General features: G+C 40.4%; 3 protein-coding genes and 1 long non-coding RNA gene across 7 annotated transcripts; 3 read left to right on the top strand and 1 right to left on the bottom strand.

The window, feature by feature from the left end:
• Positions 1-173: 173 nt before the first annotated feature.
• Positions 174-4,086, top strand: marchf5l (membrane-associated ring finger (C3HC4) 5, like). Of its 4 annotated transcripts, none has more exons than XM_030354084.1 (7): positions 174-284; positions 806-940; positions 1,122-1,324; positions 1,652-1,782; positions 1,876-2,041; positions 2,311-2,471; positions 2,649-4,086. In XM_030354084.1, exons 2-7 carry the CDS (start codon positions 900-902, stop codon positions 2,823-2,825), a joined length of 879 nt encoding a protein of 292 aa, XP_030209944.1. In that variant the 5' UTR covers positions 174-284; positions 806-899; the 3' UTR covers positions 2,826-4,086. The 4 variants fall into 4 exon arrangements, with proteins under 4 accessions (XP_030209944.1, XP_030209947.1, XP_030209946.1 ...); XM_030354087.1 differs by having other exon boundaries at positions 279-297; XM_030354086.1 differs by having other exon boundaries at positions 284-395.
• A 135-nt stretch (positions 4,087-4,221) lies between these two features.
• Positions 4,222-23,050, top strand: kctd9b (potassium channel tetramerization domain containing 9b). Its single transcript, XM_030354082.1, has 12 exons — positions 4,222-4,388; positions 4,572-4,693; positions 4,789-4,832; positions 4,947-5,043; positions 5,125-5,183; positions 5,327-5,455; positions 5,634-5,701; positions 5,947-6,042; positions 6,249-6,398; positions 6,639-6,744; positions 21,858-21,991; positions 22,528-23,050. The coding sequence occupies exons 1-12, from the start codon at positions 4,341-4,343 to the stop codon at positions 22,642-22,644; spliced, it is 1,170 nt and encodes a 389-aa protein (XP_030209942.1). The 5' UTR covers positions 4,222-4,340; the 3' UTR covers positions 22,645-23,050.
• LOC115542042 (uncharacterized) lies at positions 7,593-9,475 on the bottom strand. Its single transcript, XR_003976449.1, has 2 exons — positions 8,756-9,475; positions 7,593-8,395 (listed from the first exon to the last, which is right to left on the bottom strand). It is a non-coding gene; the product is annotated as an uncharacterized LOC115542042 (long non-coding RNA).
• LOC115542041 (piggyBac transposable element-derived protein 4-like) lies at positions 13,561-15,216 on the top strand. The gene is made up of 2 exons (XM_030354088.1): positions 13,561-14,350; positions 14,636-15,216. The coding sequence occupies exons 1-2, from the start codon at positions 14,319-14,321 to the stop codon at positions 15,075-15,077; spliced, it is 474 nt and encodes a 157-aa protein (XP_030209948.1). The 5' UTR covers positions 13,561-14,318; the 3' UTR covers positions 15,078-15,216.
• Positions 23,051-23,138: the final 88 nt, after the last annotated feature.

Below are 23,138 nucleotides of genomic sequence, written 5' to 3'. Positions count from 1 at the left end.
TTAACTTTATTATTAACTTATCGGTCAGTTTGACCAGTCGAGTTAATTTAGTTAAATGTTGCCCTCCATGTCGATTATTTATGAACCATGGCATTTGAATACACCCAAACCAGAGCCATTTAGAGAGGAAGTCTCTCCAAATAGCTCTGACCTGAACCATCCAATCCAGAGTGGAAGGCGTGGGGACCTTCGAAGCGGTGGGACGCGTAGGCTTAGAGGAAAATGAAACTCTGCCCTGTGTCCAATCAGAGTCGAGAGTCTACGGATATACACACTGAACTCCAGTAAGTACGCCTAGTACGTTTGTCAATATCAATACAAATTTCGATATTACGCCATCCAGATACGCAGCATTAGAAGACGTTTACGGTCGTGTTTGGCTCGGTGATCAGCCGGTTAGTCGGTGTGTACCTGACAGCCGTAGATCAGCTGTTGTGGGTCTTTAACATGCATGTTCACCTGCTAGCTGAGGGAGCTAACCTTCATTGGATAGACGTGCTAGTGCTAGTTTAGGTAGCTATCCTTCATTGGATTGATGTGCTAATGCTAGCTGTTACTTAACGATTGGACGTGCTGTAACTATTATGACATGATTAACTGTGACGTTTTTGTTACGACTTGCTATGTGATGTATTATGACTTAATTTACTATGAAGTGGTTTATTATGACTTCTAATTAACTATAAAGTTAATGTAAAAACAAAGCAAGAAAACGATTCTTGAGTAGGCTGTGGTTGGTGATTCATGTTTTTACTGATCCTTCTAGTTATGTGTTCAACTTTGTGTTTTGGTTTCTGTTTGACAGGTTGTGATGATATTTGTCAAGTTGGGCACCGCTGTCTACTCCCGAGCTTGTTTTGCCATTTGACTGAAATCAAGTCGGGGAGACTACTGAGATAATGGCCTGTGCAGCAGCAGTGGTGGAAGAAGTACCTGAAAAGTAAGTTCCTTCTCTAATGCAGTTTATTCAGTTTCAAAAACCTCTATAGTTATCAAAGAGCTGGTATTTGTGTTTTTTTTGTTGGTTTTAAATCTCTCTCTCTCTCTCTCTCTCTCTCTCTCTCTCTCTCTCTCTCTCTCTCTCTCTCTCTCTCTGTCTCTCTGTCTGTCTGTCTGTGTAGACACTGCTGGGTCTGTTTTGCTTCTGAGCGAGAAGATCTAAATGCAGAGTGGGTTAACCCATGCAGGTGTAAAGGCTGCACAAAATGGATCCATCAGTCTTGCTTGCAACGGTGGCTGGATGAGAAGCAGAAGGGGAATAACGGGGGACCAGTGAACTGCCCACAATGTGGTACAGAATACCGCATTGTATTCCCCAAAATGGGTGAGTGGACACATTTGATTCAAATCAGTATTTGGTAGTGATTTTGTATTAATTCGTCTTAATAAATTATGCAGAGATGCACAGCTTTGCTTTTACATTTTTTGTTATTGTTGACCAGAATAGCATTACAATGGGAAGACAGATCCACATGTTTCTGTAGATGCTGTCAATCATTTTTTATTTCTTTACTTATATTTTTCTTTATGTATTTTTTGTTTGTACCTTTTATGAACTCGTAAGCAGAGGTTGGTTATACAACTTTTTGATGAAGCTATTTGTTGTGACAGCATGACTCAATGTTTACGGTCCCTTCCCCTCCCTCCCCAGGACCGTTGGTCTATTCCCTCGAGCATGTAGACAAGGCTATCTCCCGGGTCAGTCCATTCGCTGCAATGGGGGTGGTAGTCGGGACCGTGTACTGGTCGGCTGTCACCTACGGGGCTGTGACAGTCATGCAGGTACACCTAGCTCCCAACTCAACAATGACCAACAGACTGAAGATGTGTTATTAGTTTGTAATGTTTGTTATGTCTACCTATTTTGACGTGAAGGTTGTGGGCCATAAGAAGGGTCTGTTTTTGATGGAGAGAGCGGACCCTGTGTTTTTGTTAATGGGCCTTCCCACCATCCCTGTCATGCTGGTACTGGGAAAGATGATCCGCTGGGAGGAATACCTACTGAGTCTTTGGCACCGATACTCTGGTCAACAGCTAAGAGGTAAACAACACATAATAATCATTAATACCTCTTTCTTACTTGACACACGCGCGACACGCCTCATTCTAATCTACTCCGATGGGGGAGGGCAATGGGTCAGGGAGTTTGACTCCCAACTGAAAGTTTCTGGGTTTGACCCCCAAAGGCCATAGTATAACCCCTCCTTGAGTCACTTTGAATTGAAGTATATGCTAAATTACATAATGGTATTTGCAAAAATAAATGTGATTTTTTTTTTTCAATTTAGTTTTTTATTTCTTTTATTCCAGGTCGCCAGATGCATCGCCTTCTCCTCGACAGGAACTTTAACCGGGAACACCTGTCAGTCTCTAGGACCCTCTGTGGGGCTCTGGTCTACCCCTCTATCGCCAGCCTCGCGGGACGCTTGTTCTTCCAAAGAATTCCCTCAAGTCTGCAGCGCACCATTTTGGTGAGTGCATATTATTTATCTGGGGTAAGCGTGGTGACCAGGGTTCATCCGGGCAGTTCAACGCTGCCTAAACCACATGTAAAACCACGGTGTGGTACATCAAGTCCATTTTAAGAGGACAGCATTACATTTCACTCATTAACAAACCACCTCTTTTTCTGTTCCTTTCCTCCCTAGGGAGGAATAGCGTTTGTGTTGATCAAGGGTGCGCTAAAGATGTACTTCAAGCAGCAGCAGTTCCTGATTCAGACCAACCGCCAAATCCTGAACTATCCAGAAAGCAACGGAGAGCCAGAGAGAGACGGAGATAACGAGGGAGGAGAGGAGGACGCAGAGGACAGTGGCAATGAATGAGTGAATGGTTCAAGAGTTCATAGGGTGGAAGTATGGACACGGACAACATTTGAAGAAAATGTTAAGAACTCGCAGTGACAGAAGATATATAACCTCATATTAAATGTACACCTGGTGTCTTGTTTTTAATGAAAAGAGCAGGATGTCTTAACCTTCTCTAAGATGAAGTTTTATAGATGATGACGATGATGAGGAAGGTGATCCTTCAGGGTTAGCCATAATAAGCTTGGCCAACATTCAAAGGCAACGTCAGGGCAACATTTTGGCACTGGTCTTCATTTGGTGAGGTTTGATCGGTAAGGATATAACAGCATTTAGCGCCCTAGGATGCAACCGATATCTTGTATAGTTTATGTGTATTTCTTCGATAGGGGAAGAGATCTAAGGGGGTAGGGCTGGGTGTCCAGGTGTAAAGAAACCTCATGAAAGGGTCTCTATTTTATCACAAGGTATCAGTTGGTAGGCTGACCTATTATGCATCTGGGTGGACATGCCCACTTGTGATGTCTCTATTGGGTCGATTTTGAAAGAGATTGTAATGGACATGACACCTATTGGTTAAATAGGGGCCCATGTTTGCCGTTGGTGAATGTTGATCTTTTAATTTATAAGACTGTTAGAAAAGGGGCTGAGCTCTGTTTGTTTTCAGGAGCTGACCCATGATGCCATCATTGATTATAATTAGAAATACAATAACTACCTAAATATGGGTAGTATTGATGAATAATCAACATCATAGTGCAATTTTATTTGAAGAATTATAAACTCGAAACACATGGTATAAAATACTATGTGCTCAATATTGACTATTAAACTTGAAATATTTTATGAACCCATTTTATAACCAAAATGAGGCTGTGTACTGCAATGTGGATGTGATAAACACTAATCCTTGGCGATTGATTGTGTTGTAAGTATTTTGTATTTCACAGGGAAATATTTTAAAAGCAAATCAAAAATGTATTTTCTTACTAAGTACATATATATTTAGTCTTCACTGTTGTGGTTTTATTGACAATGGTATTGCACTATGATGTTTCTGATGAATCTAAAACTATTTCTTAATCCAAAATGAATGTTATTTTCTAATATATAAATAATTTTAAACGGTGCTATAATATCATATCCTTTAGAAAGATTGTGTCTGGCTGGCTGCTGCCACTTTTTAAATTTAAATTGGGAGGTAGTTTCATGCCACAGTTGTGCAGTTTCACTTTCCATGAGCTAGGGATTTATTTGAATAAAGCTCTCGCAAACATGACGCGCGATATTCTTACTGCATGCGTCATCATGGGCATTGGTGTAAATTGCAATAGATGAGCATGCCAGCGAAAAGTAAACCCGAAGAGCAACTTCTGTTCTTTAGTCCCGCCCTGTCGTCTCGCTGATTGGCTCATCACAGTGACGCTCTTTACGGCGTCCCCTGGTTGCAGGAAAAGGACAACGATGACAGTCATTGAGAGGCCAACTAATCAACCGATTTGAAATGGCACTATTTTAACGTTTTAATCTGCAATGAAAAGAGTCACTATCTTCATAAGAGGGACGTCGTCGAACGGAAAGGTAAGCTGGGGGAGGACAAAGGCGAATGTATTTGCAGGTTCTTTGTTCATCACTCAAGGCAAGCCCATTCAAATCCCCTGAGTAAACACAACCTCAACATACTAGGCACTGCGTGCCGCTACCTGTCCGTTCCGCTTTGGAGCGCGTCATGTCTGCCACTGAGCGCTGTTTCTCTTCTGCAAGGTGGTGGCCGTCTGCGGGTCTCTGGATGACTTGTTGTCTGTGGCAAGTACGAAACTGGGAATAAGAGCATCCGGCGTTTACAACGGGAGTGGTGGGCTGATAGACGATATAGCCTTAATTAGGTACGATATAAACGAACACATCTCCTCCGTATCTCCCTTTTGATGTCTCCCCCGGTATTTAAAATAATATGCTGTTTAATGTACTGTCCCTTCAGAGATGATGATGTGCTTTACATGTCGGATGGAGACTGTTTAGTGGGTGAGTGATTTTGGTTTACGTTGATTTTTGCATAATGAAACACTCGGAAGACTTTATCGATCAGTTGCCATCAGGTGTAGTAAAAAGTTCAACGTGTCTTTGTTTTTAATGTAGAAAACGGTGGGCAAGATCTTTGCGATCCTGAAAAATGTCAGCCGCACACGGATTGGCTGACGCTGAATGTGGGTGGTCGGTGCTTCACCACGACAAGGTATCGCATCCAATCAAAGGACTGTTAATTATGTATTTCGATTTTGCGTTGAACAACGGTAACGCATTTCCTCTTTCCCAGGAGTACATTGGTCAACAAAGACCCCGACAGCATGTTGGCCCACATGTTCAGAGACAAAGGTGATGCCATTTATAATTGGGGGAGGGAAAATAGTGTCTGCTAAATTGTAAATAATGAGGTGCTTTCAATGTAATTTTTTTACCATGGATGATTATATATTTTATATTGGTATGCACTTCTCTCCCTTTCTTCATTTATTTAGGTGTTTGGATGAACAAGCAGGATTGCCAAGGGGCGTATCTAATAGACCGCAGTCCGGAATATTTTGAACCCATTTTAAATTATTTGAGACATGGACAACTCATCCTTAACGAAGCCATCAACCCACTGGGTATATTAAACACACACACACACACACACACACACACACACACACACACACACACACACACACACACACACACACACACACACACACACACACACACACACACACACACACACCATAAACCATAAACCAACCATTAACATAAATAAGATCTTATCTCAATACTTTACTCCCTCTTTAGGTGTTTTGGAGGAGGCTCGTTTCTTTGGAATCGAACAGGTGGCCGTACAGTTAGAGACCCAAATTAAGGTATTCACAGTGTATAATACCATGTGTTAAGGTATTCACAGTGTATAATACCATGTGTTAAGGTATTCATAGTGTATACTACCATATGTTAAGGTATTCAGAGTATTAAACCATGTGTTAAAGCATTGATAGTGTATAAAACAATGCCTTGTTAAACTTGGCTCAATGTATAGCCAGTTGGGTTCCATGCTAGCGTAGGTTCATAACATCATCTCTCTCTCTCTCTCTCTCTCTCTGCTCAACAGGCTTCCCAGCCGCCCCAAGACCACTCACCTTTGACCCGGAAGGAGTTCATAAGGTTTCTATTAGCCACCACAACAAAGTCTGAGCTGCGCTGTCAGGTTAGATACACACACACACACACACACACACACACACACACACACACACACACACACACACACACACACACACACACACACACACACACACACACACACTATTGTGTGTGGTGAAAAAGCCTATGTCTCTGATATGGTTGACGTTGTACACGCTACTCGTGCTGACCACTTCATTCTAGTCCAAATGTTTTATTTTCTGCTTTTAGGGTCTGAATTTCAGCGGTGCAGATCTTTCTCGTCTAGACCTACGCTACATCAACTTCAAGATGGCTAACCTGAGCGGAGCTAATCTGGCGCACGCTAACCTCAGTGGGGCTAACCTGGACCGGGCAGACCTCTCATCCGCCTCTCTCGATGTGGGTTGGGAACCTTCCAGTACATAATACTGGAACTCCAGTTTATAATAGTTCACATTCAGTGTATATTTTACCCACCCACAAACAGACTATCCCGACAATTCCTGGAGTAGTTAATTAGGTTTAGAAGCTCATTAATTGCTTTACAGTATGGTGGATAAATGGGACATCAGCTTCCCCTCCTCCCAAGCTCTCATTATTTCTAGTCTAGTTGTTGTAATTCCAAGCGCTCTCCACCAGGGGGCGAACCTCCAGGGAGTGAAGATGCTGTGCTCGAATGCAGAGGGGGCGTCGCTGAGAGGATGCAATTTTGAAGACCCGGCTGGAATCAAAGCCAACCTAGAAGGTGATGACACACACTATCTCACACTCTAAAAAAACACACACACACACACACACACACACACACACACACACACACAGTCTTGTATATATCACCTTGTTAGGACTCTCTGTAGGGCCATCACTTTTGAGGACTATGCCTTCCAGTCAACATAGAGATATATAAATTATACCATTGCGTTCAGAAAAAAATCAGTATAAATGTGTGCACTTGAAATTAAGTATACACTCAAGAAAAAATACAAAAAGCTTTTTTACCAGCTTCTTAGGACCACAGTGCCCGCCCCAATGCCCGCCCACAAGGCGGGACCAGTGTGTGTGTGTGAGCTTTTTTACCAGCTTCTTAGGACCACAGTGCCCGCCCCAATGCCCGCCCACAAGGCGGGACCAGTGTGTGTGTGTGAGCGCATGTTACACCTTTGTTAGGACCTGTAAGACCTAGTTAGTACCTACTTCTGTCAACCTGTTTCTGTCCGGTTTGAATGCTTAATTACTAGGGCTGGACGATAAACCAACTCACGATTAGGTTTGCATCACGATTTTTGACCCACGGTTCGTTACATCCCACGATTTTTTTACATTTAAAAAGCATTTTATTTCAACAACACTTATGTAACAATTAACTTAATGTAACATTTAATAACAATTAATTTGGAACACTGAATAGATTTGAACAGAAAGAATACTATTAAAATATAGCTAAATTAATAAATAAATAACCAAAGATTGCAGTTGGAGGATGCTCGTAGGTATACGCAAAAAACCCTCAACTAGTTTGGTGGTTTGGTCAAATATCCTATTAGCGCTTCTTATTAGGCTATGTAGCTTAAATAATGACATAATCAGGCCGTATAGAATGCAACATGTTTAATATCCTAACTTTCAATAGATGGGAAAAAACATGAATGTCGCAATAACGAGGCATGAGATGGAGATGGATGGAGAGGATTGTGTCAAGACTGTCATCCATGCTGAATGAGTTGAGAGACCAACTGCTTCACTGAATGTGTGGGAAGAAGAGGCAGGCCCTACTATCCTGTTGCTGTTGACTGTATGATCAACACTAATCACACAATAGCTAGAACAACTTTAATGTCTGTACTGTACTGCACATAAATAGGCATTTGTTTAACATCTCTGACTATTAGTACTTCAACATTACTTTGGTTACATGTGTAATACCTGTGGGTACTGGGAAGCAGTGAATACCCAGTAATTGTTCTTGTAGGTGAACATTTGTATGACCATATACATTACCAGTGTGCAGCAGTGGCAACCATGCTGATGTGTGACGTGATGCTCATCATGTGCATGTACACAAGGGCCCTATTCATATTAATCTGGATGTCACTTCGGCTCCTGCAACAATGCACACTTCTCAACTGTCAGATTGAAAGGATTACTGTACACCAACTCGGCACCAATTAAATCTGTAATATTATTCCACATTTACCTCTGTCTTTCTCTGATGTATTGTTAATTAACACAAAAGCTTTATCTTTTGAAACAAATGTATTAGCATTTACAACAACCAAACAACATACACAAACCCTATGAAGTGTATGTATATTATGTATAACTGTGCCTGGCCCGCTCTCATAGACCTCTGATGAATAAGTCCCGCCTCCGAGCTTCCTGGTCCATCGGTCAAATGTCTATGGAAAAAAACAGTTTTTTTTTAATGATCGTAAATAACAAACTCAGTAGGTGGCAAAGAAGTAAAAGCTGCTCACGTTTACACCTTTTTTCCTTCTAGATTCGACTGGGTTTTTGGATTGTCGGTGCCGTTAAAGTAGTAAATGATTATTAATGCTACATTAACGGCACCCGGGAATGGACAATCCAAAATGAAACACTTACTTAATGAATAGCCTGAGCAGTGGTAAAACCACAAGTCAGAAACAGTTTAAAAAAGGTTGCAGGTGGCCACATTATATGGAGTACAGTCGGCTCAGATTTATTTACTTAATCTGGGCACATATCAAATAAAATGCTGACAGATTAAAGAGATGTACCTGATCGCAGAGCTCTTCTGGTTTACATTCCATGACTTCTACAACAAAGACATAAATACATTTTCAGAATAATGATTTTAGGATATGCTAAAGTCAAGCTTTGTCAGCAAACATTGGCAACATAACCACCAACTATCAACATTATCGAATTAAATCCTAGAACTGAGCTGCATACCAATGGGTTAATGCTTAGCTTTGCAAAACTTTTCTCACTTGCTTTTATGGTGCTGCTGGGTTGCTTGCAGTGGAAATATTGCAAACTCATGTTAATTGGGTTTGCTGGGTTAATGCTAGCTTCAGAGCTGACAGATTAGCTGGTCAATGCAGCACAGAAAATCGATTTCATATGCAAATCAAGGCATCATCATCTAACTAGAACAAAGTCATTTGTCATTTCCCTAAGATAACTTTTGTGACCTTATCTAACTTACAACAATGCCTCACCTTTTATATTATGTGAATAAACAGGGGCAGCAGTTATTTTGAACATTCAACTCAAACAAGCTCTTCAATAAGGGTGAAAGCAATTTGACTGTTCATTCCTCTGTTCTCATTACAGAAATAAATCGATTTCTTTTAAATTTATACAATTATAAATTGAATCAATATATATGATAGTATAGCGATTTAAATTGCCTAAGTGATTAGATTAATAATTCCTTACCTTTACTGGTGTCGTAAATTACGATGGCTCATTGCATTCACTCAATAATAAAAAATTTCACCAGGTTATCTCATAATTATGAGATAATTATCTCATAATTATGAGATACTATCTCGTAATTATGAGATAATTATCTCGTAATTATGAGATAGTTATCTCGTAATTATGAGATACTATCTCGTAATTATGAGATAGTAGAGAGTAGTGACGCTTGCACAGAAGCATACGGCCGACATCTTTCTTTATTCTGGTTGGAAATAGTAACATAGTTACGCCATTAAATGCGTTTATGGAAACATTTTTAGCGAGAAATGTGCATTTTACTTTCATAATGTTCGCTCGTGAATGTGAAGGATGTTTGGTTTGATAGTTATGACGAAGAGTGAACGCTCCGTTCACTTGCATGGACAGAGTCTCTGGTTGCTAAGCAACCTCAACGTCTTGGCGGACTATTTCTCTGCTGATCAACACTACGAATGCTGGAAACACACCAGACACAAAATGTGAAGTTATTTAACCCGATTATTGTTATTTATATCCGAGATTATTTAATCTAACCCGATCCAAGCTCTATCATGCACCCAAACACGGCGGCGTTTGGGTTTCCTTCCTGGGACTCCCTCATAATTACGAGATAATTATCTCATAATTATGAGATACTATCTCATAATTATTAGATAATTATCTCATAATTACGAGATAACCTGGTGAAATTTTTATTATTGAGTGAATGCAATGAGCCATCGTAGTAAATACTGCTGTCTCATGTGGAATTGTAGTTGAAGGGAGGAGTGTTACTTTTCAAAATCCAAGTCAAACCACAAGTGGGGGAGGGTAGCTGCTCAAAATGCCCTTTGATGAAGGGTGGGGGATGGGTATAGTACATCTTAGGACCATACACCTTTTTGTGCATTTTCAAAGGTGCAAAAGGCCATTGAATTCCGGCAGATTGTAATGTTAGGTTGATAGACACCAGTCAGTCAGTCAGTCAGTCAGTCAGTCAGTCAGTCAGTCAGTCAGTCAGTCAGTCAGTCAGTCAGTCAGTCAGTCAGTCAGTCAGTCAGTCAGTCAGTCAGTCAGTCTGTCTGTCTGTCTGTCTGTCTGTCTGTCTGTCTGTCTGTCTGTCTGTCTGTCTGTCTGTCTGTCTGTCTTTTTAATTTTTCTTAACTTTTCACCTTGCTCACGGAGAGCTCTGATTGGCTTATTGACGAAAGGACCATTTATTTGTTGGCAGGCTCTTAGTATTACAGTGATGGCTGAATGTTTTTTAACCCTTTAGAATCCCACTATTAACCACTTATTTTCTCTATTTCAGAATATGAGTTGTGTGAAAATCTCTCTCTCTCTTTATTTATTTATTATATAAATATATATAATACAATTAAATATATAAATACAATTTATGTATTTTCAACACTGGACTGGGCCTGTGAGTCAGAGTTCAGCAGTGGAGAATACTGTGGTGAATCGCTGCCTTCAGCTCAGCCTTAAAGATCCCATGCCATTCTATTTTATGATGCTTTAATATAGGTATTAGTGGGCCACAAACACAGTATTCAAAGACGTCCCCGAAATTCAGCCGTGGTGCAGAGTTACAGTCACTCCGAAACAGTCGCACATTGAGCTTCCCCCAAACGCGCTGTTTCGGTGGGTGTGTCAAGGCAGGTCAAGGAGGGGGGGTGGGGGTGTGGCCCTGAGCAGCTTGTAGCCACTACCATGCGCTCTGTATACGGTGGGCGTGTCAAGGCAGGTCAAGGAGTGGGGTGGGGGTGTGGCCCTGAGCAGCTTGTAGCCACTGACAGTACCATGCGCTCTGTTTACGGTGGATGTATCGCAATGGCTCGTAGAAACCCATATTATACATAGATATCTATATCATATAATATATAATATATATTATCACCTGGCCCTGAGCAGCTTGTAGCCACGGTACCATGCGTTCTGTTTACGGTGGATGTATCGCAATGGCTCTTAGAAACCCATATTATACATAGATATCTATATCATATAATATATAATATATATTATCACGGCCAAAAGCTGTGTGAGCCTCCAGACGATAGGTTATTATGAATCTCAAACGGCCGCGTCTACTTCAGATTGATGTGGAAGTGGAAGAACCAGAGACGTCGGAGAACCCGACGAAGTCCTTTGTGATTCATTATATCGTCTAGACGCGCACACAGCTTTTGGCCGTGATAATATGTATTATTTGATATAGATATCTATGTATTATATGATATTATTTAGATATAGAGCTCCAGGACTGTAACGCAAGTGTTGTACACTTCCTTGTTATTTGGATAACCGTTCTGCTGTTGGTGTGATGGCGCATAACACGTCGGACTCTCGTCTATGGTATTTGTACAACGAGACTCGTAGGGGGGGTTATCTCAGCCATGGTTGAGAATGAATTGGGGGAAAGGAACTTTGGCTTTGACTCCCTGAAGTAGGCTACATGAACCACGACATGGAGGAGAAAGGGATTGTTGGCCGCCTTTCTCCTCCATGTCGTGGTTCATGACTTCAGGGAGTCAAAGCCAAAGTTCCTTTCCCCCAATTCATTCTCAACCATGGCTGAGATAACCCCCACTACGGGTCTAGTCCTAGAAATACCATAGACGAGAGTCCGACGTGTTATGCGCCATCACACCAACAGCAGAACGGTTATCCAAATAACAAGTAAGTGTACAACACTTGCGTTACAGTCCTGGAGCTCTATATCTAAATAATATCATATAATACATAGATATCTATATCAAATAATACATATTATCACGGCCAAAAGCTGTGTGAACGTCGAGACGATATAATGAATCACAAAGGACTTCGTCAGGTTCTCCGACGTCTCTGGTTCTTCCACTTCCACATCAATCTGTAGTAGACTGAACCGTGCGCTGCCTGCTGCCTGCTGCCGGCGCGAGGCACCACCGCCCGGCTGCCCGCTGCCGGGCGGTGGTGCTTCGCGGCGGTGGTGCCTCGCGGCAACCGGCGGCAGGCAGCATGTCGCAGTTCATGTAGTTCGATGTCGTTCTGCCATTGCATTCAAAATTCTGTAACTAGCCTGTTACTACAAACTAAGCAACTACCGTACACGTATTAGCATTTAGCACTAGCTCAATCACGACTCCTTCAGAATTCTTGTGGGTGGTTACGAACCAACCAAGTGGGCAGGGCCATGAATAATAATTTGACAACGCTACGTCACAGTGTCACCTTATCCAGATCGGCTCATTTCTTCTGCCTTATTCCTTTCATTGCCTATTGCATTCAGCAGACAAACTGCATAGATTTCAAACTTACCACAGCTCACTAACTTATTCAGACCTATGTTATTTAACAAACAATAGGAAAAATGTGATTTTAATGGCATGGGCTCTTTAAGTGATGGCCCATCAAGGGGAGGGTCGGAGGGCCCCTCCCCCCCTGCACCTGGACTGCTGCGGCCTGACACAACAGCGGTCTCTTAAAATAGCTGAATCAATTCATTAGTCAATCATATCTTCCCGGTGGCGTAAGAGGGAAAACAAGGTGTCCTTCAACATCTACGCTTCCAGGCGATTGCAACGGTGCCACACATGAGCATATTCGAACATGTTTAATGGTAGTAATTAGCTGTCGAACTTGGAGGCCTTAATCAATAATCACCAGCTATTGATTTGCTTCCCGATATATTTTTTTGACAAATTACATGTTTTTTAGCATCTACACGTTGAGCTGAGTCCAATGAAACCAAGCATGACACTCTAGCAAAACGTTAACATGTAGTATACATGGTACACCTATGGTCTAGGACATGATCTTGGTGTGGTACAAGATCGCGCTTGATCTCATTGGACTCAGCTCAACGTGTAGATGCTAAATAACATGTAATTTGTCAAAAATCTCCACCGGGAAGCAAATCTATAGCTGGTTATTATTGATAAAGGCCTCCAAAATCGACAGCTAATAACTACCCCGAAACGTATTCAAATATGGTCATGTGTGGCACCGTTGCAATCGCCTCGAAACGTAGATGTCAAAGGACACCTTGTTTGCCCCGTTACGCCACCGGGAAGATATTTTCACACTTCTAATGGATTGATTATATTTTAACGTTCTGGGAGTGAGACTGTTTTGTTTTAAGCCTTATGCTGCGTAGCGCAGCATAGCCCCTCCTGCCGGTTCCTGCGTAGCGCAGCATTTTGTACGCGTGCTGTTTTCATGACGAATGCAGCATATAACTCACTCTGGTTGGTTAAAAATACACATGGGGTGGGTCTTAAGGCTTTGGTAAAGATCAGGAGACCACCAAAACGAACTTTGGTTGGCTGAAAATCACGTCAATCAATCATATAGCCACGCGATATTCTATGTTTGTTTTTAGCGACGCGTCTAGCTTGCGACCGAGAAGTAGCAATGAACATGGAGGATTTTGATAGCGATGGCAGTGATATTGTCATAGAATTCAAGGGATTTGAGTATGAGAATGAGGACGAGAATGATTTTGTGCCAGTTGATCCACTGGATCGGGCACAGAAGTGGGAATCTTTGGACACCGAAGGAGAGGAGGAGGATGACTTTCGGGGATTCCAGGGGGACTGGAGAACCGGCAATTACCAGCCTCGGAAAACAAAGACATTCTCTCGCACACCGGGGGTGAAACAACCGATCCCCTTGGATGCTAGCCCACTCGATGTGTTTTCCAGGATCTTTACCGATCAGCTGTGGGACACGTTATTGACCGAAACGAATCGGTACGCGCAACAGGTACGAGCTCAGACCCCCACGACCTCAAGTGGACCCCGGTCCCGAAAACAGAAATGAAAACATTCCTCGGGCTGTATCTTTGCTTTGGAATTTTAAAGCTACCAGCACGCCGCGATTACTGGAGGCAAACTAAGTGGCTCTACCAAACAAATGTCAAGGCACCGTTTCGACATGATCTGGAGGTAAATATTTATGTTTTCTTTTCTTGTGCTCTCTTCCGAGTTCCGTTCTCTTCTCTTAGAAAACGGAATGGCCAGTAATGATAGTGGTGCTATAGCAATTACTAATGGTGATGATGGGTTGATATTGAATAAATACAATGATGTTAGTTATAAATACAATAATGGAATAATGAATAAATAGTAATACAATTATGAATATAAATACTATAAATAACATAATACAAATAAACACAATGATGGAAATAAATGTCAGGCTCAAATTCTTTGTCATATATGCATTTTCAGATATCTCCATCTAGAAGATAACTTGGACCCTGCCTTGGATAAATCCGATAAGCTGTGGAAGATCCAGCGGTTCATGGACCTCCTCTTGCATCAGTTCCAGGCCCTCTATGAGGTCAATGGGTTTGTGAGCGTGGATGATTCCATGGTAAAATACAAGGGACGCCTTGCCTTCCGGCAGTACCTCCCCATGAAGCCGGTGAAGTGGGGGATAAAGGTGTGGGTCATGGCAGAGAGCAATACAGGCTACGTAAACAATTTTCAAGTTTACACGGGGGCCATTGCAGGCAAGACCGAGACAGGCCTGGCTTACCGGATTGTGTCAGACCTGGCTAAACCGTATTTTGGGTCAAACTTGTGTGTTTACATGGACAACTTTTACACCAGCGTGAAGTTGTTGCTGGATCTGCAGGTCAGGGGTGTGCCTTTACAATGCTTTGGTTAAAATGTTATTTGTTGTATTTTATATCATTGATTTATACTGTTTTTTCTTCTTAATCTTGTTTTGAGAATGTTTTTAAAATGTTGCTGTTATGGTTGTGCTCAGGGAGCATGTTTTAATAAAACCTGTAGTTCTTACCTTTGCAATGCTTTTTATTTCATGTTTCTAGGTGCTCCAGAGGCTTAGATATTAAGGTTTATGTAGACGTTGACAATTCTTACTATTTTCTCAGAAAACCCTCAGGAAATGAGGTTCTTTTTCCTAGAATAGCATAGGATTTTAGAAGGCGTTTTAGCAGGCGTTTTAGGCATAAATGGGTTAATTAAGCGGCTGCAGCAGAAGTGTCGAGACGAAAGTTGATATCGAGACATTTCTAGAATATTCACATTATCATTCTGAGCAATAAACTAAATCTTCTGCTTTTGATATAAAAGAGACCCCGGGTCTATAGCTTACTTGTCCTCGACTCAGTCACCTGTTGCATCCATTCCTTTAGGGCTTCAACCTCCTAATTGATCATTGTAGTATAATTGAATGCCCTCTTTCATATATATGACACCACCACCACTGGGACCTGGCAAAAATTCTCCATATCCAAAAGGGAGTTTGGGGGGGGGGGGGGGGGGGCGTACACTAGACATAAATAGGAAGCACACTCAGGAGGAGGAATGACCTCTCACACATATTTAATTAATTGTTTCAAATAACCCTGCCTCTTTAAATCAATGAGCTTGGTGTTTTGCTTTCAAGAATAGGTTATATGCTGTGTCACTATAAAATCTGTCCATGCGCGTCTCTCAGAGTGACGTAACAAGCCACCGGACAGGCAACCACCATAGCAACCATGAAAGTGGTCGTGACGTAGACGCAGGCCCATTGAAAAGAAAAGGCTAAAAAACGTTGGCATGTAACATGTTTAAAGCCGTTATTGTATTTAATTGTTTAAATATTAAAATATATATTATAAATATAAATCTACATTTATTTAGTTATAATATTATGAGTAGACCATAGCTTTTATTCAATTATCTGAAATTCTATGAATGAAATTCGGCACTCAAATATATGGCACTATAACCCTATACTCCCATCTTGAATTTAATAGACCATTCTTGTTGCTTCGAGGATGTCCAGTGGTCTCCGTATATAATAAATAAATTAACATATTTATTTATGAATTATCTTCTCTTTCAGGGCGTAAAGTCTTTTTTAAAGTTGATAAATAAAATAACATCATTACACAGTTACATAAAATAACATTATCAGCAAAGACAATGATACAGCCATGATTTAAACGGCATGCGAGCTGCTGGTTTCAGTGTCCATAGCAACCATCATAGCAACCATGTTATTATATTTCTTTGGAGACCTAAAATATTCTTCGTCATAACTATCCAACCAAACATCCTTCACATTCACCGAGCGAAGATTATGAAAGTAAAATGTAAATTTCTCGCTAAAATGTTTACATAAACACATTTAATGGTGTAACTATACTAATATATCATATTTTCCTCCCAGAATATAAAGTATGTCCGCCACTTTCACAGAAAAATATCCTAAAAACTATCCAATAGGAAAGATGCTCACAGTGTCTAGAGATGTAGTCGGGTTAATACAGGAGTGAATGGGCTGCTGGAGCACCCGCTCTGAACGTCAAACATTGCCAGGGATGGCATTACATTGTAGTGAATTTAACCCCCTCTCCGACGCCGCCGAAGGGTACCTTTCCCGTCAGCGACCGACGCTAAAGTGCCTTTGCCAACAGTCGTTATTTGAAGTTCTCAGAGTGAGACTGTGTTGTTCATGTCTGGCCCACTGTTCTTCCTAGTGTGCACCTTTTTAAAAACCTTGGCCAGAGTACTTGGATCAAATACTATTCTATCCTGTCAGGGCCGGATTGTCCATAAGGGCACTTGGGCCCGTGCCCACGACGCTGAAGTTGGCATCCGATTCGCAGCATCCGATTCGGCAATTGCTGGTCCACCTTAAAACGGTCGTGATTGAAGACCACTACACCTAGACTCTTCAAATCTGGACTAAATTATCACAGTGAGGCTAAACATTATGTAAAACATAGTTTCAGATTTGTGAAACCTTTACCCTATTTGTGAAAATGCAATAAAGGCACATTTTAATGCTTTTTAGGTGTCCAGACCGCATTAGAACTGATCCTGATGGAAAACCACTACACCTAGACTCTTCAAATCTAAACTAAATGATCACAGTGAGGCTATACATTATGTAAAACATAGTTTCAGATTTGTGAAACCTTTACCCTATTTGTGAAAATTCAATAAAGGCTCATTTTAATGCTTATTAGGGGTCCAGACCGCATTATAACGGATCCTGATTGAAAACCACTACACCTAGACTCTTCAAATCTGGACTAAATTATCACAGTGAGGCTATACATTATATAAAACATAGTTTCAGATTTGTGAAACTTTTTTTCTATTTGTGAAAATGCAATAAAGGCTCATTTTAATGCTTATTAGGGGTCCAGACCGCATTAGAACAGATCCTGATTGAAAACCACTATACCTAGACTCTTCAAATCTGGACTACATTATCACAGTGAGGCTATACATTATATAAAACATAGTTTCAGATTTGTGAAACCCTTTTTCTATTTGTGAAAATGCAATACAGGCTCATTTTAATGCTTTTTAGGGGTCCGACTGCATTAGAACTGATCCTGATTGAAAACCACTACACCTAGACTCTTCAAATCTGGACTAAATTATCACAGTGAGGCTATACATTATGTAAAACATAATTTCAGATTTGTGAAACCTTTACCCTATTTGTGAAAATGCAATAAAGGCTCATTTTAATGCTTATTAGGGGTCCAGACCGCATTAGAACAGATCCTGATTGAAAACCACTATAACTAGACTCTTCAAATCTGGACTACATTATCACAGTGAGGCTATACATTATATAAAACATAGTTTCAGATTTGTGAAACCTTTTTTCTATTTGTGAATATGCAATACAGGCTCATTTTAATGCTTTTTAGGGGTCAAGACTGCATTAGAACTGATCCTGATTGAAAACCACTACACCTAGACTCTTCAAATCTGGACTAAATGATCACAGTGAGGCTATACATTGTGTAAAACATAGTTTCAGATTTGTGAAACCTTTTTTCTATTCGTGAAAATGCAATACAGGCTAATTTTAATGCTTTTTAGGGGTCCAGACTGCATTAGAACGGGTCCTGATTGAAAACCACTACACCTAGACTCTTCAAATCTGAACTAAATGATCACAGTGAGGCTATACATTATGTAAAACATAGTTTCAGATTTGTGAAACCTTTACCCTATTTGTGAAAATGCAATAAAGGCACATTTTAATGCTTTTTAGGGGTCAGTTTGTATTAGAACTGATCCGGATTGAAAACCACTACACCTAGACTCTTCAAATCTGGACTAAATGATCACAGTGAGGCTATACATTATGTAAAACATAGTTTCAGATTTGTGAAACCTTTAACCTATTTGTGAATGCAATAAAGGCACTTTTTAATGCTGTTTAGGGGTCTAGACCGCATTAGAACTGATCCTGCCTTTATTGCATTTTCACAAACAGGGTAAAGGTTTCACAAATCTGAAACTATGTTTTACATAATGTTTAGCCTCACTGTGATAATTTAGTCCAGATTTGAAGAGTCTAGGTGTAGTGGTTTTCAATCAGGATCAGTTCTAATGCAGTCGGACCCCTAAAAAGCATTAAAATTAGCCTGTATTGCATTTTCACAAATAGAAAAAAGGTTTCACAAAACTGAAACTATATTTTATATAATGTATAGCCTTACTGTGATAATGTAGTCCAGATCTGAAGAGTCTAGGTGTAGTGGTTTTCAATCAGGACCCGTTCTAATGCAGTCAGACCCCTAAAAAGCATTAAAATTAGCCAGTATTGCATTTTCACAAATAGGGTAAAGGTTTCACAAATCTGAAACTATGTTTTACATAATGTATAGCCTTACTGTGATCATTTAGTCCAGATTTGAAGAGTCTAGGTGTAGTGGTTTTCAATCAGGATCCGTTCTAATGCGGTCTGGACCCCTAATAAGCATTAAAATGAGCCTTTATTGCATTTTCACAAATAGGGTAAAGGTTTCACAAATCTGAAACTATGTTTTACATAATGTATAGCCTCACTGTGATCATTTAGTCCAGATTTGAAGAGTCTAGGTGTAGTGGTTTTCAATCAGGATCAGTTCTAATGCAGTCGGACCCCTAAAAAGCATTAAAATGAGCCTGTATTGCATTTTCACAAATAGAAAAAAGGTTTCACAAATCTGAAACTATGTTTTATATAATGCATAGCCTCACTGTGATAATGTAGTCCAGATCTGAAGAGTCTAGGTGTAGTGGTTTTCAATCAGGATCTGTTCTAATGCGGTGTGGACCCCTAATAAGCATTAAAATGAGCCTTTATTGCATTTTCACAAATAGGGTAAAGGTTTCACAAATCTGAAACTATGTTTTACATAATGTATAGCCTCACTGTGATCATTTAGTCCAGATTTGAAGAGTCTAGGTGTAGTGGTTTTCAATCAGGACCCGTTCTAATGCAGTCTTGACCCCTAAAAAGCATTAAAATGAGCCTGTATTGCATTTTCACAAATAGAAAAAAGGTTTCACAATTCTGAAACTATGTTTTATATAATGTATAGCCTCACTGTGATAATTTAGTCCAGATTTGAAGAGTCTAGGTGTAGTGGTTTTCAATCAGGATCCGTTCTAATGCGGTCTGGACCCCTAATAAGCATTAAAATGAGCCAGTATTGCATTTTCACAAATAGGGTAAAGGTTTCACAAATCTGAAACTATGTTTTACATAATGTATAGCCTTACTGTGATCATTTAGTCCAGATTTGAAGAGTCTAGGTGTAGTGGTTTTCAATCAGGATCCGTTCTAATGCGGTCTGGACCCCTAATAAGCATTAAAATGAGCCTTTATTGCATTTTCACAAATAGGGTAAAGGTTTCACAAATCTGAAACTATGTTTTACATAATGTATCGCCTCACTGTGATCATTTAGTCCAGATTTGAAGAGTCTAGGTGTAGTGGTTTTCAATCAGGATCAGTTCTAATGCAGTCGGACCCCTAAAAAGCATTAAAATGAGCCTGTATTGCATTTTCACAAATAGAAAAAAGGTTTCACAAATCTGAAACTATGTTTTATATAATGCATAGCCTCACTGTGATAATGTAGTCCAGATCTGAAGAGTCTAGGTGTAGTGGTTTTCAATCAGGATCTGTTCTAATGCGGTCTGGACCCCTAATAAGCATTAAAATGAGCCTTTATTGCATTTTCACAATTAGGGTAAAGGTTTCACAAATCTGAAACTATGTTTTACATAATGTATAGCCTCACTGTGATAATTTAGTCCAGATTTGAGGAGTCTAGGTGTAGTGGTTTTCCATCAGGATCCGTTCTAATGCGGTCTGGACCCCTAATAAGCATTAAAATGAGCCTTTATTGCATTTTCACAAATAGGGTAAAGGGCGATTATGATAAATGTTTGGGATAGCATCGAGGATTAAGCTCGGGATGTGCCTGACTTGACCTACCTGTACAGGCTTTATCAGGGCAATGGGTCATTTTCTCATACCGTGGTATATTTCAGAATTTCCATGAAGAGCATGACCAGGATGCTTTTTTGGCCAACAAAAATAAATCTTAATTGCCATTTCAACTTTTTTTTTACTGTAGGCAATTTCCAATTGCCTACTGTACATACTACATACTAGGCGAGTGTTGCCTCCATTGTCCATCATACATTGCATCAAGGGATGTAGACAACTAGTGTGATATCTGAAAATCTGTTGACATCAGAAACGGCATGTAACTATGACCATACCACCATTGACAGGCATCATACACCAATGCCATGAAAGCCCAATATAAACATTTGCTGTTTATGAAATGGAATAGCCTACTAGACTGATTACTGACCGTAATCTACAGCCCTGCCTAATAGTATGACATTGTAGTGTCCAAATAAATGATCAACAAAACATATCCTAGAAGTAAAATGTTAAATGTAATTTTTTAATGGTCTCAGATATAATTTTTGATCTAAAAAAGTCCCGATTTTTATAATTTCATTGATAAAGTATGACAAGATGGAAACAATTGTTTCCTGAATTCTATAAATAGCTTAAACTTTTCAACTAAATTATATAATATATTTATATCTATAATCAATTATAATAATTATACATTTTATCAAATAAAATATGTTTGGTGGCAAAATAGCATAAGTGATAGCTGTTAAGCCCCAAAAACAGAAATCTGCTTCTATTAAAGTTAAGAGCAACTGTAGTGGGAGTGGCAAGGGATATGGGCGGGGAATGGGTGTGGTTTCACTATTCTGATACACACTGCAGTACCACCAATTTACCAGAGAGGTCCTCACTTTGAAACACGGTCCCCCCCTCACACACACATTTTTGTAAAAAAACCACATTTTTAGGACTTTTAAGATTTCAATGCCATTTCACCCTAGGCTTATAAGCAGGTCATTACCAGGCTGTTACACTGCTTATCCTTCTTAGGACCATGATTTAGGTCCTAACTTTGTCACATGGTCCTAACAAGATGGCTAGTTTTACAAGCGCAAGTCCTCACAAGGTGGTAAAAACAAACACACACACACACACACACACACACACACACACACACACAGTCACACACACAGTCACACACACCGAGTACTTTGTTTTCAAAAAGTAGGTAAGTGAGATTTGTGATTATCCCAGGGGCTAATCTAAAAGGTGTGGACATGGAGGGGAGCCAGATGACGGGGATCAACCTCAGGGTCGCCACGCTGAAGAACGCCAAGCTGAAGAACTGCAACCTGAGGGGGGCTACCCTAGCGGGCACGGACCTGGAGGTATAGAACACACTAAGAACCCTACCCCCCCCACCCACACACACATTTACATTTATGGCACTTAGCAGAGGTTTTTATCTAAAATACACAAATTCACAACGGCGGAATCAACCATGCAAGGCGACAGCCATCTTGTCGGGAGAAGTTAGGGGGAGGTGTCTTGCTCATTGACCCCTCGACATTCAGCTAGGAGCATAAACTCAAACTAGCAACCATACAGTTAAGCTAACCCGCTCTACCACCAGAACCACGCGGACCTCACACAAACACCAAGCTAGTATACTTTTTCCTGCATGTATTTGATTTTTGCCTTTCTGTTTTGGCCTGTTACCGTTCAGCACTTGGTAGTCGCTGTGTGTTCAAATGTGTTCATCCTCTTTGTGATACGCCATCTAATTTCCTGTAACCGTGTACCAAATTTCTTTGTTTGCTTCAAATAGGGAACATTTAGATCTGTGCCTGCCAATAGTGCACGGAGACCTCCTAGCACAACAAGAGAAGCCTTTTTTAATATTCTAATATTTTATTTCCCACAGAACTGTGACCTGTCGGGTTGTGACCTTCAGGAGGCCAACCTGAGAGGCTCCAACGTGAAGGGAGCCATCTTCGAGGAAATGCTTACCCCCCTGCACATGTCCCAGAGTGTGCGCTGAACTTGGGAGTCCCCTTGGGGAGCAATGCCAGTTGAAATTGCCCTTGTTTCATCCCCAGCCGTGAGGTTTGATTAGCCATTAAACATCCATTCCGAAATGTAACCTATGTGACATCATTGGGTTTGTCCGTCCACCAAGATAGATCGGCTGATCTGTTTAAAAGTCACAATATTCGGTCACACTGGATTTGAAACTTTTGAGACTATTGTAGTTTAAGGGCTGAATGTAAGGAAGAGGAAGTGGAATGTAACCTATATATTTTGCCAATGTTTAACTGGCATTACAGATTTGCATTGTGAATACAAACTAGTAAACATTGTTTCAATATGTGTTTATGATTTGTTTTTTACATTTTGTTCACAACAAAAAAAAGTCCTGAAATAAATAATTGGACCAAGGTAAATCATTTTCTCATTTTCTGTAGACATTGTTATTGATCACCTTTTGAACACAAATGTAGTCCAAAGGAACAAGTACACTAGACTGAGATCAGT

Source organism: Gadus morhua, chromosome 4, assembly GCF_902167405.1.
Source record: "Gadus morhua chromosome 4, gadMor3.0, whole genome shotgun sequence".
Classification (NCBI taxonomy): domain Eukaryota; kingdom Metazoa; phylum Chordata; class Actinopteri; order Gadiformes; family Gadidae; genus Gadus; species Gadus morhua.
Note: the sequence above shows the minus strand (reverse complement) of the source record. Positions and strands in the feature narration are given on the sequence as shown.

Excerpts from the sequence above, each read along its gene's own strand:
- marchf5l (XM_030354084.1), top strand. The coding sequence starts at position 900 with ATGGCCTGTGCAGCAGCAGTGGTGGAAGAAGTACCTGAAAA. Across the intron at positions 2,042-2,310 it reads CTCTGGTCAACAGCTAAGAG|GTCGCCAGATGCATCGCCTT; the intron begins GTAAACAACACA and ends CTTTTATTCCAG. Across the intron at positions 2,472-2,648 it reads GTCTGCAGCGCACCATTTTG|GGAGGAATAGCGTTTGTGTT; the intron begins GTGAGTGCATAT and ends TTTCCTCCCTAG.
- LOC115542041 (XM_030354088.1), top strand. The coding sequence starts at position 14,319 with ATGTCAAGGCACCGTTTCGACATGATCTGGAG. Across the intron at positions 14,351-14,635 it reads CGTTTCGACATGATCTGGAG|ATATCTCCATCTAGAAGATA; the intron begins GTAAATATTTAT and ends ATGCATTTTCAG.
- kctd9b (XM_030354082.1), top strand. The coding sequence starts at position 4,341 with ATGAAAAGAGTCACTATCTTCATAAGAGGGACGTCGTCGAACGGAAAG. Across the intron at positions 6,399-6,638 it reads TCTCATCCGCCTCTCTCGAT|GGGGCGAACCTCCAGGGAGT; the intron begins GTGGGTTGGGAA and ends GCTCTCCACCAG. Across the intron at positions 6,745-21,857 it reads AATCAAAGCCAACCTAGAAG|GGGCTAATCTAAAAGGTGTG; the intron begins GTGATGACACAC and ends TGATTATCCCAG.